Source organism: Dendrobates tinctorius, unplaced genomic scaffold, assembly GCF_039654945.1.
Source record: "Dendrobates tinctorius isolate UK_male_01 unplaced genomic scaffold, ASM3965494v1 ptg000196l, whole genome shotgun sequence".
NCBI classification, from domain to species: Eukaryota; Metazoa; Chordata; class Amphibia; order Anura; family Dendrobatidae; genus Dendrobates; species Dendrobates tinctorius.
In genome coordinates, this window is record NW_027361863.1 from 23,251,496 (window position 1) to 23,268,072 (window position 16,577).

At 45.0% G+C, this 16,577-nt stretch overlaps 1 protein-coding gene across 2 annotated transcripts in view; it reads left to right on the top strand.

Annotated features, from left to right (window-relative positions):
* Positions 1-12,354, top strand: part of CFAP58 (cilia and flagella associated protein 58) — a 96,761-nt gene extending 84,407 nt beyond the window's left edge. The window contains exons 16-19 of one of the 2 annotated variants that reach the window (XM_073553064.1): positions 4,536-4,655; positions 4,919-5,052; positions 9,842-9,984; positions 12,005-12,354. In XM_073553064.1, the coding sequence (XP_073409165.1) occupies positions 4,536-4,655; positions 4,919-5,052; positions 9,842-9,959 (372 nt within the window). In that variant the 3' untranslated portion in view covers positions 9,960-9,984; positions 12,005-12,354. Of the gene's footprint in view, positions 1-4,535; positions 4,656-4,918; positions 5,053-9,841; positions 10,087-12,004 lie in introns of those variants that run through there. The other variant, XM_073553063.1, reaches the window with a different exon arrangement.
* The last annotated feature ends 4,223 nt before the right edge of the window (positions 12,355-16,577 follow it).

A 16,577-nucleotide genomic window follows, 5' to 3' on the forward strand; every position in this document is an offset into this window, starting at 1 on the left:
GGAACCTGAAAGCCTCTGGTTGAGAGGAGCAGTTCTAGAGCAATACGGACAGATGGCGCTGGTGCAGCAGGTCAGGGAGAACTGGTGTCACAGACGTAACAAGCTGCAGTGCCGACATGGTCTAGCAAACTGGGTCAGTGATGACCGATGTAGCAGAGCTGGGACAGCAGTGACTGATGTAGCAGAGTTAGAACAGCAATGACTGACGTAGCAGAGTTGGAACAGCAGAGACTGACGACGTAGCAAAGCTGGAACAGCAATGACTGACGTAGCAGAGCTGAAACAGCAATGATTGATGTAGCTGAGCTGGAACAGCAATTATTGGAATGGCAGAGTTTTAGCAGTGATGGCTGATGTAGCTGAGCCGGCTCAATGATGTCCAGAATAGCAGTGTTAGAACAATTGACATAGAAGTGTTGTAGCAATATTTCTAACACTGTATAGTGGCAGGAGGAAGCGGATGTAGTACATATCTGGGGCTGGAACCAGGAGAGGTGAGTGACACTGGAATCTTTTTAACCCCTTGTGATGGTGTGATATCCTATGTGGATGTCATCGGCTTGCGACTAGGTGGAAGGGCAGATATAATTGGAGGGGGACGGGGTGCGGGAGCAGGCCGTGGTTCATTGTCCAGAAGCCTCCTCCATTGCGGCCGGATAGTAAGGGCTTCATTGGCCAGGGCTGCAGCTCTATCCACGGTACACGGCGTGCGCTCCCGGACCCATTCCCGTACCTCTGCAGGGCACTTGGCAAGAAATTGTTCTATAAGGAACGCCTGTATAACATCTTCCACAGTAAAGGCGTTTTCTGCTTCCAGCCATCTCCGACATGCCTCGGACATCTTATGTGCATACATCCTAAACGATCCCCCCGTGGTGCATGGGAGGTCTCGGAACTTGGCCCTATATGAGTCTGGGGTGATAGCATGGTAATCCAGGATAGTCCGCTTTACAATGTTATAATCCCGATTCTGCAGTGCATCAATGGTTCGGTAAGCCTCCGCCAAGCTTCCGTTCAGGAGCCCCACTAACAAACGCATCCAGCTAGAGTGGGGCACCTCCATCACAGCACACTGCTGCTCAAAGTCTGTGAAGAATCCCTCCACATCTCCGGAAGCCTCATCAAATGGCTTAAACTCTGTCCGGGTGATCCGTACAGGCTCCCAGATTGTTGGGGTTACACTCCACATTGCGTTACTCCCTTTTTCAAGCTCCATTGCTTCCTGTCTCCGCTGTGCCCGGCTGGCAGCCTCCTCCTTGTACTCCTGAGAGACGCCGGGGCCCAGAACCGCCATCTCTTCTTCGTACCACACCAACCACTGGCTTTTCTGGAAGGGGATCCCTGTCTCCAGTGCTCGTCCTTCAGACATTTCGGAGGAGGTGGCCGGGCTAGCGCCCACCAGTAGATCGATTAAGGCCTCTTTAGTCAGTCCCTGGTAGTTCAGGCCCAGGTCTCTGGCTCTCTCCTGTAAACTGGATACAGTCCAGTTTGTGTACTCACTCTGTGGGTGGTTCTCCATTGGGTTACGCTCTGTTGATCCCACTGCTGCCAACAGTTGTCACGGGGTCCTTCTCTGGTATCACACAATCAACAGAGCAAGCGAAGAGTGAACAATTCCAAGACCTTTATTCAGGCAAAAATACGAAAAGGTCCATATTCAGTCCACCACACAAAGGATAAGATAGTCCAGAATAAGAATGCAGTCCAGTATCAGGATAAAATGTCCAGGGAAACGAGATTCCAAAACTCTAGCACTAGAGGATAAAATGGGTCCTTCTCTCTGAAATACAGCCTTTACACGATCCTGTCCACACTGGAACTGACTTGCCCAGCTGCTGTTCTCTCTCCACCCCCTTCCTTGTCCAGGGAAAGTCAAACAAGTTGGGGCGGTTTCCAGGCCCCCCAGAGGAGAACAAAGGGCCTTAGGGATTAATGCACTACAGGGGGTCATCAAGAGACAGATACAGTGAGGCTGTAGACTTACAATGTAATAAGAAAAACACTGTGAAAATAGAAAAATAGGAATATACAAAAAATGACATCCACATAGCATATCACACCATCACAACCTCTCCCCCCCATAATAAGTGAGCACGCCATGAGGTCTACAGAGACCTCTGGCCTGCTCACTTTAGTCCACATTGCTCAGTCATTTATAGTTCCTTGTACAGTGGCAGGGGTAGGTCGGCCTGGGGAGCCTATGGTTCTTCTTGTCGAGACAGTCCATCGGCGTTCTGGTGTTGGCTTCCCCGCTTGTATTGGATGCAGAAGCTGTAGGGTTGTAAGGACAAGCTCCACCGCAGCAATCTTCCATTGTCCCCTGATACGCGGTTCAGCCATGTGAGGGGGTTGTGGTCTGTAACAATTGTAAAGTCTCTGCCATACAAGTAGGGCTGCAATTTTTTTAGCGCCCATACGATGGCAAGGCACTCCTTTTCAATAGTGGCATAGGCAACTTCCCGATCCAGTAGTTTCCGACTGGCAAAAGCAACAGGATGTTCTTCTCCGGCGGCGTTCACTTGGCTAAGTACTGCCCCAATCCCAAAGGTGGATGCATCTGTCTGCACGAGGAACCTGCGCTTATAATCCGGGGCAGCCAAGACAGGAGCAGTGATGAGGGCAGTCTTTAACGCTGAAAAGGCATCCTCGCATGCAGGCGTCCATGTCACATTCCTAGCCATGTTCTTGCGGGTCAGGTTGGTTAGGGGCTTGGCCAAGGTGCTGAAGTTAGAAACAAATTTGCGATAGTAACCAGCAGTTCCTAAAAATGCAAATACCTGCTTTTTAGTCTGGGGTCTACACCAGTTGCTAATGGCTTCCACCTTGGCAGGCTCAGGCCTTAGTGTCCCACCCCTACTCTATGCCCAAGGTACTGCACCAATTGAATGGATAATTTTATGGCATCTTGGACCTATTGGTAAATTTGTTTGTGCCTAAATCAGCAGTAGACACAAATTTTGTACATTTGGAAGATGTATTATTAGACAAAAGTGGCATCATCCTCACCTTCCAGCATCCTATACGTTATGTCTCACTCCTGGTGAAGTGGAACCTGAAAGCCTCTGGTTGAGAGGAGCAGTTCTAGAGCAATACGGACAGGTGGCGCTGGTGCAGCAGGTCAGGGTGAACTGGTGTCACAGACGTAACATGCAGCAGTGCCGACATGGTCTAGCAAACTGGGTCAGTGATGACCGATGTAGCAGAGCTGGGACAGCAGTGACTGATGTAGCAGAGTTAGAACAGCAATGACTGACGCAGCAGAGCTGGAATAGCAATGACTGACGCAGCAGAGCTGGAATAGCAATGACTGACGCAGCAGAGCTGGAATAGCAATGACTGACGTAGCAGAGCTGGAACAGCAATGACTGACGTAGCATAGCTGGAACAGCAATGACTGACGTAGCAGAGCTGGAACAGCAATAACTGACATAGCAGAGCTGGAACAGCACAGACTGACGACGTAGCATAGCTGGAACAGCAATGACTGACGTAGCATAGCTGGAACAGCAATGACTGACGTAGCAGAGCTGGAACAGCAATAACTGACATAGCAAAGCTGGGAACAGCACAGACTGACGACGTAGCATCGCTGGAACAGCAATGACTGACGTAGCAGAGCTGAAACAGCAATGACTGACGTAGCAGAGTTGGAACAGCAATGACTGACATAGCAGAGATGAAACAGCAATGACTGATGTAGCAGAGCTGGAACAGCAGAGACTGACGACGTAGCAAAGCTGGAACAGCAATGACTGACGTAGCAGAGCTTTAACAGAAATGACTGACGTAGCAGAGCTGAAACAGCAATGATTGATGTAGCAGAGCTGGAACAGCAATTATTGGAATAGCAGAGTTTTAGCAGTGATGGCTGATGTAGCTGAGCCGGCTCAATGATGTCCAGAATAGCAGTGTTAAAACAATTGACATAGCAGTGTTGTAGCAATATTTCTAACACTGTATAGTGGCAGGAGGAAGCGGATGTAGTACATATCTGGGGCTGGAACCAGGAGAGGTGAGTGACACTGGAATCTTTTTAACCCCTTCTGTCATGGAGTGTTGTATGGAGCAGGCTCAGGAAATGAGCCCGACCCATGCGTGGTGGGTGCCAGCTGCTTTGTACGTCCAGCACCTTCCTCTACTAGCAGAAATTGGAGTGAGCACTGATCACTGCTGTTTAACCTCTTAAATGCCATTGCTGTTTAATCTTACCATTTGGCACCTTTTTAGACTGACCTAAAACGAGATCATGGCCTCTACTCCTCCTTTTAGCACCAAAATTTGCCACATTTTCTGACGTAAAGCCTTATAAATCTGTCTCGGGACACACTGCACCCACTTTTTCAACCTTTGGCAAGGACTGCTAGAGTTTTTGTGCAATTTGCCACTTTTTGTGACTCGGTTCACACCAAACAATCGTCGTAAACTGCTGACTGGCGATGGGAATTCTAGGTGGGGTGGTTCGGGTCCAGTGATGGCAGCTTCGCTGGTTCGCTTTTTGTTTTCATTTACCGTTTCCTTTCACCGTCGTCCTGCAGGAAAAAGAGAAACTTTACGTGGAGCTGAAACACATCTTGGCGCGGCAGCCGGGACCGGAAGCAGCCGAGCAGCTACAGATCTACCAACAGACTCTGCGGGAAAAGACCAAGCAGCTCAAGGTGAGGACCCTCGGTACTGCCCCCTGTGGTCACACTGCAGAACTCAGAGTCAGAATCCCTCCTGAGGCTTGTCCGTCAGGTGTCTGCTGTATCCATCATGGCTTCCGATGCGATAATCTGAACAGGACATTAACCGGTAGCAGCAGAATTCTGATTGCAGCTCCGGATGTGGCTGGAGGATATATTTTATGATGATCTGTTGTATTTGGCTCCTTGACTGCTTCTCTGTATACTCTGACTCTGTCTTCCGGGTCTCGTTCCAGGCTCTGTCATCAGAATTGAACATGTACGAGTCCCAGAGCCAGGAATACAAGTACGAGATCGAGAGACTGGCCAACGAGCTGCAGAACGTGAAGAAGAAGTACCTGATGCAAAAGCGGAAAGAGCAACAGGCCAGGTACGAGGCGCAGCGGCCGCACAAGATCCGGGAAAAGCAGTCGTGAGGCATCCAGCCTGGGTCTGCTGTACACTGTCAATGTTCACTTAAATTGCCACTGCCTGGTCACTAAATGGTTAAAGCTGTGCTGCGGGCACTTAATGGTTTACTTCTTCTAGCTGAGGACTTTAATGACCTAAGCACTCAGCAGCGGCACCAGACGCAGTCGGTATTCAGCAGCTCGGGATGTTTTTTGTAATTTTTTATTTTAGTTTTTCCGCGATTCTCGGATTTTTGAGGCTGAGAAGGACAAAGAGGCCGGAAAGTGCCGACATCTCTGCACAATATGAGGGTCTCTGTCCCTTCCTGCGAGGGAACAGCTCTCAAAAATCATTAGTGCTGTTCCCACACAAAGGCAGCAGATGTTGCTCCTCTTCCCGGCTATTAAGGATCTTCACATACTAATAGCACTTTACTGTTATGGGCTGAGAATAAGGGCAGAAAACTGGGTGAAATCTCCTGCAGATTAACCCTGTCATGATTCACTAGGGTGAGCGATGCTCCGAAATGTCAGGTTCTGGGACCTCATCTGTCAGGGAGAAGTTGGGATTAGTTTATCGGTATTTTCACTGTCACGACTCTGTTGTTGGGAGTCCCAGGACCAGGGGCTCCTTCCCTGTTCCTAGTGCTAAGGGCGCCCTAGCTCGCCCGGTTACACAGATTACTTGTGATGGTGAATATGTCGGGGCCACATACCTCGCCTTAGCTCCTGAATCCGCCCTCAGTCTGTACCCTTCCCCCACCCAGGGAAAAGAGTAGTACTGCACCATAACACACCAACCAGACTAACAAGGTACCACGAACAGGGGAAAAGGAAAATACCAATCATAAAAATATACACACATAAATAAAAAACAGAGGTAAGGATGGTGTAAAACCAAAGTAGAAGGAGGGGAATTGGCACACCCCCAAAACTTAGCAACAGTCTGAGATAAATCCACCAAACGCCTTCTCAATCACCAACCATAAACCACCATCTCCTAACCATGCAGGATAAGCTAGCTCTGACAGTGAGATTATATAGTAGACTAGCTGAAGAGCCCGGCGCTGCCCAGGCATAGTAACTAACTGTGGTTAGTTATAGCAAATTATAATTATCCGCCATCCCATAGTCCCGTGCCCATATACCCGTCATACATATCCTCCATCTCATAGTCCAGTGCCCATACACCCATCACACATCCTCCATCCCATAGTCCCGTGCCCATATACCCATCATACATATCCTCCATCCCATAGTCCAGTGCCCATATACCCATCACACATCCTCCATCCCATAGTCAACCATTATGACATCATGAGCGGTGGGGCTTGCAACCTATGATGACATCAGCATCGCCATGGCAACCATTATGACATCATAATGAGGGGCGGGGCTTGATACACACACTTTTTCCCCATTATGTAGATAGGGGCAAAATTGTTTGGTGAATTGGAACGCGCGGGGTTAAAATTTTGCCTCACAACATAGCCTAGGACGCTCTCAGGGTCCAGACGTGTGACTGTGCCAAATTTTTTGGCTGTAGCTGTGACGGTGCGGATGCCAATCCCGGACACACACACACACACACACACATACATATACATACATACACACACACACACTTGAGCTTTATATATTAGATGGGAGTGGCTAACAGTGAACAGCTGAGAGCCTTAATACAAGAAGACTTCCAGGAGCTCTCAGCTGAGCAGATTAATCCCTGCACTGCTAAAAGAAACCTGTAATGTTTAATAAGAAGATGAAGTGCTTCTAATCAGTGCAGGAGTAGGAGAAATCAGAATCTGCGATTTTCTGGCTCCTCTCTGTCGCGGTAAACCCATGACATTCAACATATTTACAAAAGCCAATGACTGCTGGTTCTGAGACGAGAGGTCTTGCCTTTACTCCTTTCTCCCTTCTCTTGCACTTCGTTATATCCCTTCCTCCTTTTTTCTTCTCTTGCCCCTTCTTGTCATTTTTTTTCTCTTTTACCTATTTCCTTTCCTGGTCCTTTCTCTCATCTCTTGCCCCTTTTTTCCCTCTTCTGTCCTTATTTTTTCCCTTCTACTTTCCTTTTCTAATTCTTATTTTCCTTACCCATCTTCCTTCTCTTGCCTTCTCTTTCTTCTCATGCCCCTTTTTACCTTCACTTGCCCTCCATTCCTCCCTTGACACTTCTTTCTACCCTATTTCCTTTATTTTCCCTTACTATGTCCCCTATTTCTTCCCTTCCACCTCCTTCTTCGTTTTCTTATTGTTTTCTTTACTAGTCCATTCTTCTTAGCCTTCCTCCTTCTTCTCTTCACTTGCCCCTTATTTTCTCCCTCGTCCTTTCTTTTGTCCCTTGCCCCTTATTTCTCCCTTTTACCTTATTTCATTCTTTGCCCCTTTTTTCCTCTCTTCCATTCTTTCCTCTCTTGCTCCTTCTTTCCTCCCCTGCCCCTTCTTTTCTTGTTTGCCCCTTTACTCTCTTGCCCCTTTTTTCCTTGTACCTTATTTTCTCTCTTGCCCCTTAATTTCTCTTTTCCCCTTTCTTTTCTCCCATGCCCCTTCTTTTCTCCCTTGTACCTTATTTCCTCCCTTGCCCCTTCTTTCCTCATTTGCCCCTTCTTTCCTCCCTTGCTCCTTTTTTTCCTCCCTTGACCCATATTTTATCTCTTGACCCTTTTTTCTCCCTTGACCCATCTTTTATCCCTTGCCCCTTTTTTCTCCCTTGACCCATCTTTTATCCCTTGACCCTTTTTTCTCCCTTGACCCAACTTTTATCCCTTGCCCCTTTTTTCTTCCTTACCCATTTTTCTCATCCTTGCATTTTCTTTTCTCATTTGCCTCTTCTTTCCTCCCTTTCCTCTTCCTTCCCTTCTCCATTCTCTTGCCTCTTTTCTACTTCCTTATTTCCCTCCTTCTTCCCTTTACTGTTTCTTTCTTTCCTTCCATGCCTATTCCTTTTTATGTCCCCCTTTTATCTCCTGTTGCCTCTTTTTTTTACCTTTTCCTGTCTTTCTTACTTTCCTTGCCACCTCTCTCCCTTCTCCATGTTTTCCTTCTCTCTTCCCATTAGTTTGGGGATTGTTGGCTATCGGTGAATGTGGACTCTCACTTCTTCCTTCCATGTCACATCCTTGGATCTGTCATACACAAATGATGAGATCTGTAACATATTGAGTGGAGTAGTAGCGTAGGATCAAAGTCATGAAGCTGAAAGGAAGAACCGGAGAGGGACACAAAAGACAACGTCTTCAATGTCGGCTTCTTCCCTGACACAGTACGGTAAGGCAGGACGACTTTAGGATTTCCCTAGAAGTTGGTTCCAGACTTATAGAACGTGAAGATCTAAACTGCAATGAAGGAAAGCAGACGGGAAAAGGGCCAAGACAATTTATATAGGAGAGAGCAAATTGTGTGATGTGGTCATGGAAAATGGAACAGGAGCAAATAGGAACACGACCAATAAAGCCGTAAAGGTAGATACGGATAAACCTGCCCGTACACATTCAGTGGCTGATAGTTTAATTTTTGGACAATGATATGAGGGCAATATGGGGTGATCTTCATATATAAGTCTTGTATAGTAAAATGACCTACAGAAATGGAGCATTAGAGCCTTACCAGGCATATTAGGAACATTTCCCAAATTGTGTATGTTGCAGAAATTCGCAGCAGTCGGTGCCCTTAAATGAGCAAAACAAGAGTTATTGAATCAGAAGGATTTTGCTCAGCTGCAGCAGTAAAGCGTCTGTTCAGAAGAAAACCAGAGGATTATTAGCAGAGATTAATGAACCCCAGGAAGGCAAATTGTTAATTATATGATCACAGTCTGGGGCACCAGCTTCTGATGTATTCACAGGAAACATAGTTAATATTGAATGGAAATGTAAAATACTACAATGCTATGTCACGGCACTGGAAGACAATAGTAAATGCTGTGATGTCTGTGCCCGGTCAAGACAAGGGGTGACGGGGTAAGTCAGCGGCCTGGGGGGCTGCACAGAAGTGTCAAGGTGCTGGGTGCCAGGAAGTGTCTCGCCAAACTACTCAACATGTCTCAATGTGCAAAACCACTGGACACCACCAGGGCATCAAATGACCACACCTCAAGGACTATAGCTCTGCATCATTGGATAGCAGAGAATGGGGCACCAAATGACCAGCAACAAGGTCCAGGGTACCAAACTGTGATACACCAGGGGCTTGGAGAAAACCACAGAGTATAAAAATGAGGAGATCAAGTCTGTGGACACCAGAAACTGAGATATCAAATGATGAGACCTCAAGGACTAATGCTCAGCAACTCTGGATATCAAGGATGAGCATCATCACGGTCTAGCGTGAAAAACCGCTAGACACCAGGGAGTTAGAGCAAACCACAGAATCTAAAAAATGAGGACATCAAGTCTGTGGACACCAGAAACAGACATCAAACGATGAGACCTCAAGGACTAATACTCAGCAACAGCGGATATCAAGGATGAGCAGCTTCAACGTCCAGGGTACCAAACCGCAAGACATCAGGGGGTTAGAGCAAACTACACAATCTTAAAAATGAGGACAGCAAATCTGTGGACACCAGACACTTTAATATGAAATGATGAGACCTCAAGAACTAATGCTCAGCAATACAGGATATTAAGGTCCAGTGTACTCAGCTGCTAGACACGAGTGGTTTAGAGCCAAAAATCAGAACATATAATACTGTACATGTAATGCTGATCTATAGACGGCCTCCCAGGTCTTTGCGGGTTTTTATCTGCTTTTGTTACTCTATAGGGAGAAGGACAGAACCATGGCGGACACAGATGCTCCTTTTATGCTGCAGCGATCCGACGCTCCCCGGTTCACAGGAGGCGGATTTCCTCTGAGCCATGCACCGAAGATTACAGCCTAATGGACATCCTTCCAATCCTTGGATTGTACGTGACCCCTTATAATATACGGTAACCCCTTATATGCAGACTCATGAAATATTTATATTAAAGGTCTTTTAAAATAAAAAAATAAAGGGGTTGTCAGAATCCTCTTCTATCTGACAGAGTGAAGAGCGGCTACAAAAAGAATCTGTGATCCTCCAAGATCTGGCATAACTGTGTCTGGCAGTCACTGCCCTTTTGATTTCCCTTTCTGAAAGGTGTAATACTTCATTTACCCTGTGGGGGAGCTGCCGGGAAATTTCATTGTTCCAGCACGATTCCTTTATAGATTACGAAGCAGATGAATATCCTGTGCTCATTTTCAACATTTTCTTCATGTTTATCTAGTTTGAGACAACAGCTTTCACCCGCCACACACGTGATGGGAGTGGACGCCAATCATAGTTTAACCCCTTAGATTCTGACGTCAATTATTACAGTGGCATTTAAGTAGTTGGATATGTGGGGCATCCCTACCATGACCAATTGCCACCCCCATGCTCATGCACCAGTATAGGAGACTGTACCTTACACTGTTCGAGTATCATTGTGTATTGTAGAAGCATCGCAGGTTCAAGTCCTCCTGGAGGACTGCATAAAATTAAAAAAAAAACAGGTAAAAAAATTAACATATAAAAATAAATGTTCTGATTACCCTCATTTCCCGAAACAAAAAAAATACAAAAAAATCTAAAAAAAAATTATTTGGTACAGTTGCATCTGTAACCGTCTGAACTAATGATACCCTAATATTTACACCATATATTCAACGCTGAAAAAGTACAATTGTTTTATTTATGGTCACCTGACCCTTCGCCCTCCAAAAAAAAAAGGGAATAAATAGAAATGCTAAATTAGTGTGGACCCCAAAATAGCACCAATTACATCTACCAACAAAAAACAGCCCCGGAACAATTGACTTAGGCTAGTTTCACACTTGCTTTTTTTTGCAGCGCGTTTTTCCCGCAAAAAAACGCATTGAAAAAACGCATACAAAAGCATACAACTGCTGCGTTTTTTTCAAGCATTTTTATGAGCATGCATGAAAAAAACGCAGCGTTTTTATGCGTTTGTATGCGTTTTTAGTGCGTTTTTACCGCGTTTGCGGTTTTTTCCAACATTAGGTGGCCCCTCACACTAACCCAAACCATGACTTTACTAACCCTAACCCTAACCCTGACCCTAACTCTTAACCAAATCATACTTAACCCTAACCCAAACCCTAAACCCTAACTAACCCTGACCCTAACCCTGACCCTAACCCTTAACCAAACCATACTTAACCCTAACCCTGACCCTAACCCTTAACCAAACCATACTTAACCCTAACCCTGACCCTAACCCTTAACAAAACCATACTTAACCCTAACCCTGACCCTAACCCTGACCCTAACCCTTAACCAAACCATACTTAACCCTAACCCTGACCCTAACCCTAACCCTGACCCTAACCCTTAACAAAACCATACTTAACCCTAACCCTGACCCTAACCCTGACCCTAACCCTTAACCAAACCATACTTAACCCTAACCCTGACCCAAACCCCAACCCTGACCCTGACCCTAACCCTAACCCTAAACCCCCTTAACTAACCCTAACTCTAACCCAAACCCCTAAATTCCATGGTTAACAAAAAAAAACGCATGTGCAAAAAAACGCATACATGAGCATGCCAGTGCGCACATATGCGCATCCATAGGCTATAATGACCATTTTTAGCGCAAAACGTGCGCATATGTGCGCATGCGCTTTTTTGCAGGGCCAAAAAATGCAACATGCTGCGTCTGGAAAATACAAACGCACACCCCAAAAAAACGCAGCGCATGAAAATCGCATACATGCGCTTACCAGCGCGCAGGTATGCGCACCCATGTTAAATATAGGGGAAAAAACGCATGCGCACATATGCGTTTTTTTCCAGCGCTAAAAAACGCAAATGTGAAACCAGCCTTAAAAAATAAAAAAAAATAAAAAGTCGGCTCTCAGAATGTCTGACACAGGGCATTTTTCATATTTTTTCAGGAAAAAGTAAGAAACATGAAATAAATTTGATATCACCAATTTCTGACCAACCTGATGAGTAAAGTTAAAGGAGGACTGTCATCCCCAAAATGTGTCCCAAAGTAACTATTCTTATAGGGGACTTAGCGGTATAAATATGTCTTCATTGTGCAGCTGCAGGTTTTTTTATTAGTTATGTAGTAAAAAAGTGGAGGAAGAGGAGGGGGATGCAGCTTCTTAAAAAATAGAAGTGGGAGAGAGAGGAGGGGGATGCAGCTGCTTAAAAAATAGAGATGGGAGGAAGAGGAGGAGGAAGCAGCTTCTTAAAAAAAAAAATGGTAGGAAGAGGAGGGGGAAGCGGCTTCTTAAAAAATAGAAGTGGGAGGAAGAGGAGGGGGATGCAGCTTCTTAAAAAATAGAGATGGGAGGGAGAGGAGGGGGATGCAGCTTCTTAAAAAATAGAGATGGGAGGAAGAGGAGGGGGATCCAGCTGCTTAAAAAATAGAGATGGGAGGGAGAGGAGGGGGATGCAACTGCTTAAAAAATAGAGATGGGAGGGAGAGGAAGGGGATGCAGCTGCTTAAAACACAGATGGGAGGAAGAGGAGGGGAAGCAGCTTCTTAAAAAGCAGTGATGGAAGGGAGAGGAGGGGGATGCATCTTCTTTAAAAGCAGCTAAAGAAGGGAGATGCAGCTGTAGCTTCCTAATTAAAAGGCACATGTATGACATGCACTGTATGTAATGGCATTTAAGTAAGGTAATTTCATGCTGATTAAACACATGCCTGCTTTGTAGAAATCGGGTTTGTTGTTTTAGTTGAAGTAGCAGCTGATGAGTGACAGGTGTAGTGGGCGTCCCTGCACTGACAGGGAGAGGAGGGGGATGCAGCTGCAGAGTCCCTACCTCCGCATTTCTCTGATAAAGGATCAAGAAATATCTGATTGATCGGACATCATACTAGATAGAAATAGAGGAAGAGGTGTGCAACTTCTCGCAGATGCTGAACTCTGCCTGTCTACAACGTATGCAGCTCCACTACATCTGGTTCAGGACTGTAGATTAGTTGGATGATTGTGTGCGCTGAACCCCGCATCATCCAGGTAACTGTACATTGGGTGAGATGGATCTGGGTGAAGATCTGAAGGCCGGAGACTGATTCCCAGTGTTAGCATCTGGATACAGAGCACAATATCACCTGAAGACATCGGCGGCTGAGAGCGTCGCTTCATTGTGAGGCTGGAGCGGTGCTGTCCAGACAGATAAACATAAAGTGCTTGTAGCAATTGTGGATACAAAGTGTCAGCTTCAAATTACATGAGCAGCGCTCACCATTTCCTGAGATAAACGCCGCACTACTCTGCAATTTGACTGAAATGGTGTATGAGCAGCGGGTGATTCCATCTGAGGCTCCGAGGACACGAACTCCGAGCGCCAAGACTTCTCAGCACATAAACAAGATTCTCCTTTTATTTTACACCGGAAACTAATAAATGACTCCAATAAAGGTCTGCAAAATGTGTAACCAGCTGTACATACAGAAGATGACCAGGTTAGACCAGCAGTACATATATAATTACATACAGGAGATGCCCAGGTTATACCGGCTGTACATATATAATTATATACAGGAGATGCCCAGGTTATACCAGCTGTGCATATATAATTATATACAGCAGATGCCCAGGTTATACCAGCTGTACATATATAATTATATGCAGGAGATGCCCAGGTTATACCAGCTGTACATATATAATTATATACAGGAGATGCCCAGGTTATACCGGCTGTACATATATAATTATATGCAGGAGATGCCCAGGTTATACCAGCTGTACATATATAATTATATACAGGAGATGCCCAGGTTATACCAGCTGTACATATATAATTATATACAGGAGATGCCCAGGTTATACTGGCTGTACATATATAATTATATGCAGGAGATGCCCAGGTTATACCGGCTGTACATATATAATTATATACAGGAGATGCCCAGGTTATACCAGCTGTACATATATAATTATATACAGGAGATGCCCAGGTTATACCGGCTGTACATATATAATTATATACAGGAGATGCCCAGGTTATACCGGCTGTACATATATAATTATATACAGGAGATGCCCTGGTTATACCAGCTGTACATATATAATTATATACAGGAGATGCCCAGGTTATACCAGCTGTACATATATAATTATATACAGGAGATGCCCAGGTTATACCAGCTGTACATATATAATTATATACAGGAGATGCCCAGGTTATACCGGCTGTACATATATAATTATATACAGGAGATGCCCTGGTTATACCAGCTGTACATATATAATTATATGCAGGAGATGCCCAGGTTATACCAGCTGTACATATATAATTATATACAGGAGATGCCCAGGTTATACCAGCTATACATATATAATTATATACAGGAGATGCCCAGGTTATACCAGCTATACATATTTAATTATATACAGGAGATACCCAGGTTATACCAGCTGTACATATATAATTATATACAGGAGATGCCCAGGTTATACCAGCTGTACATATATAATTATATACAGGAGATGCCCAGGTTATACCAGCTGTACATATATAATTATATACAGGAGATGCCCAGGTTATACCGGCTGTACATATATAATTATATACAGGAGATGCCCAGGTTATACCGGCTGTACATATATAATTATATACAGGAGATGCCAAGGTTATACCAGCTGTACATATATAATTATATACAGGAGATACCCAGGTTATACCAGCTGTACATATATAATTATATGCAGGAGATGCCCAGGTTATACCAGCTGTACATATATAATTATATACAGGAGATGCCCAGGTTATTCCAGCTGTACATATATAATTATATACAGGAGATGCCCAGGTTATACCAGCTGTACATATATAATTATATACAGGAGATACCCAGGTTATACCAGCTGTACATATATAATTATATGCAGGAGATGCCCAGGTTATACCAGCTGTACATATATAATTATATACAGGAGATGCCCAGGTTATTCCAGCTGTACATATATAATTATGTACAGGAGATGCCCAGGTTATACCAGCTGTACATATATAATTATACTAGCTGAAGAGCCCGGAGCTGCCCGGGGATAGTAACTAACTGGTTAGTTATAACAAATTATAATGATTATATTGCACATGAAAACCGTGCATCTAATCCTCTCCTGCGTGATACTGACTGCTTCGCTGTGTATCTAATCCTCTCCTGTGTGATACTGACTGCTGAGCTGTGTATCTAATCCTATCCTGTGTGATACTGTCTGCTGAGCTGTGCATCTAATCCTATCCTGTGTGACACTGACTGCTTCGCTGTGTATCTAATCCTCTCCTGTGTGATACTGACTGCTGAGCTGTGTATCTAATCCTATCCTGTGTGATACTGTCTGCTGAGCTGTGTATCTATTTCTCTCCTGTGTGATACTGCTGAGCTGTGTGTCTAATCCTCTCCTGTGTGATACTGACTGCTGAGCTGTGTATCTAATCCTCTCCTGTGTGATACCAACTGCTGAGCTGTGTATCTAATCCTCTCCTGTGTGATACTGTCTGCTGAGCTGTGTATCTAATCCTCTCCTGTGTGATACTGACTGCTGAGCTGTGTATCTAATCCTATCCTGTGTGATACTGTCTGCTGAGCTGTGTATCTAATTCTCTCCTGTGTGATACTGCTGAGCTGTGTGTCTAATCCTCTCCTGTGTGATACTGTCTGCTGAGTTGTGTATCTAATCCTATCCTGTGTGATACTAACTGCTGAGCTGTGTATCTAATCATCTCCTGTATGATACTGTCTGCTGAGTTGTGTATCTAATCCTATCCTGTGTGATGCTGTCTGCTGAACTGTGTATCTAATCCTCTCCTGTGTGATACTGACTGCTGAACTGTGTATCTATTCCTCTCCTGTGTGATACTGACTGCTGAGTTGTGTATCTAATCCTATCCTGTGTGATGCTGTCTGCTGAGCTGTGTATCTAATCCTATTCTGTGTGATACTGTGTGCTGAGCCGTGTATCTAATCCTCTCCTGTGTGATACTGACTGCTGAGCCGTGTATCTAATCCTCTCCTGTGTGATACTGACTGCTGAGCCATGTATCTAATCCTCTCCTGTGTGATACGGACTGCTGAGCTGTGTATCTAATCCTATCCTGTGTGATGCTGTCTGCGGAGCTGTGTATCTAATCCTATCCTTTGTGATACTGTCTGCTGAGTCATGTGTCTAATCCTATCCTGTGTGATACTGACTGCTGAGCCATGTGTCTAATCCTATCCTGTGTGATACTGACTGCTGAGCTGTATCTAATCCTCTCCTGTGTGACACTGACTGCTGAGCCGTGTATCTAATCCTCTCCTGTGTGATACTGACTGCTGAGCCATGTATCTAATCCTATCCTGTGTGATGCTGTCTGCTGAGCTTTGTATCTAATCCTATCCTTTGTGATACTGTCTGCTGAGTCATGTGTCTAATCCTATCCTGTGTGATACTGACTGCTGAGCCGTGTGTCTAATCCTATCCTGTGTGATACTGACTGCTGAGCTGTATCTAATCCTATC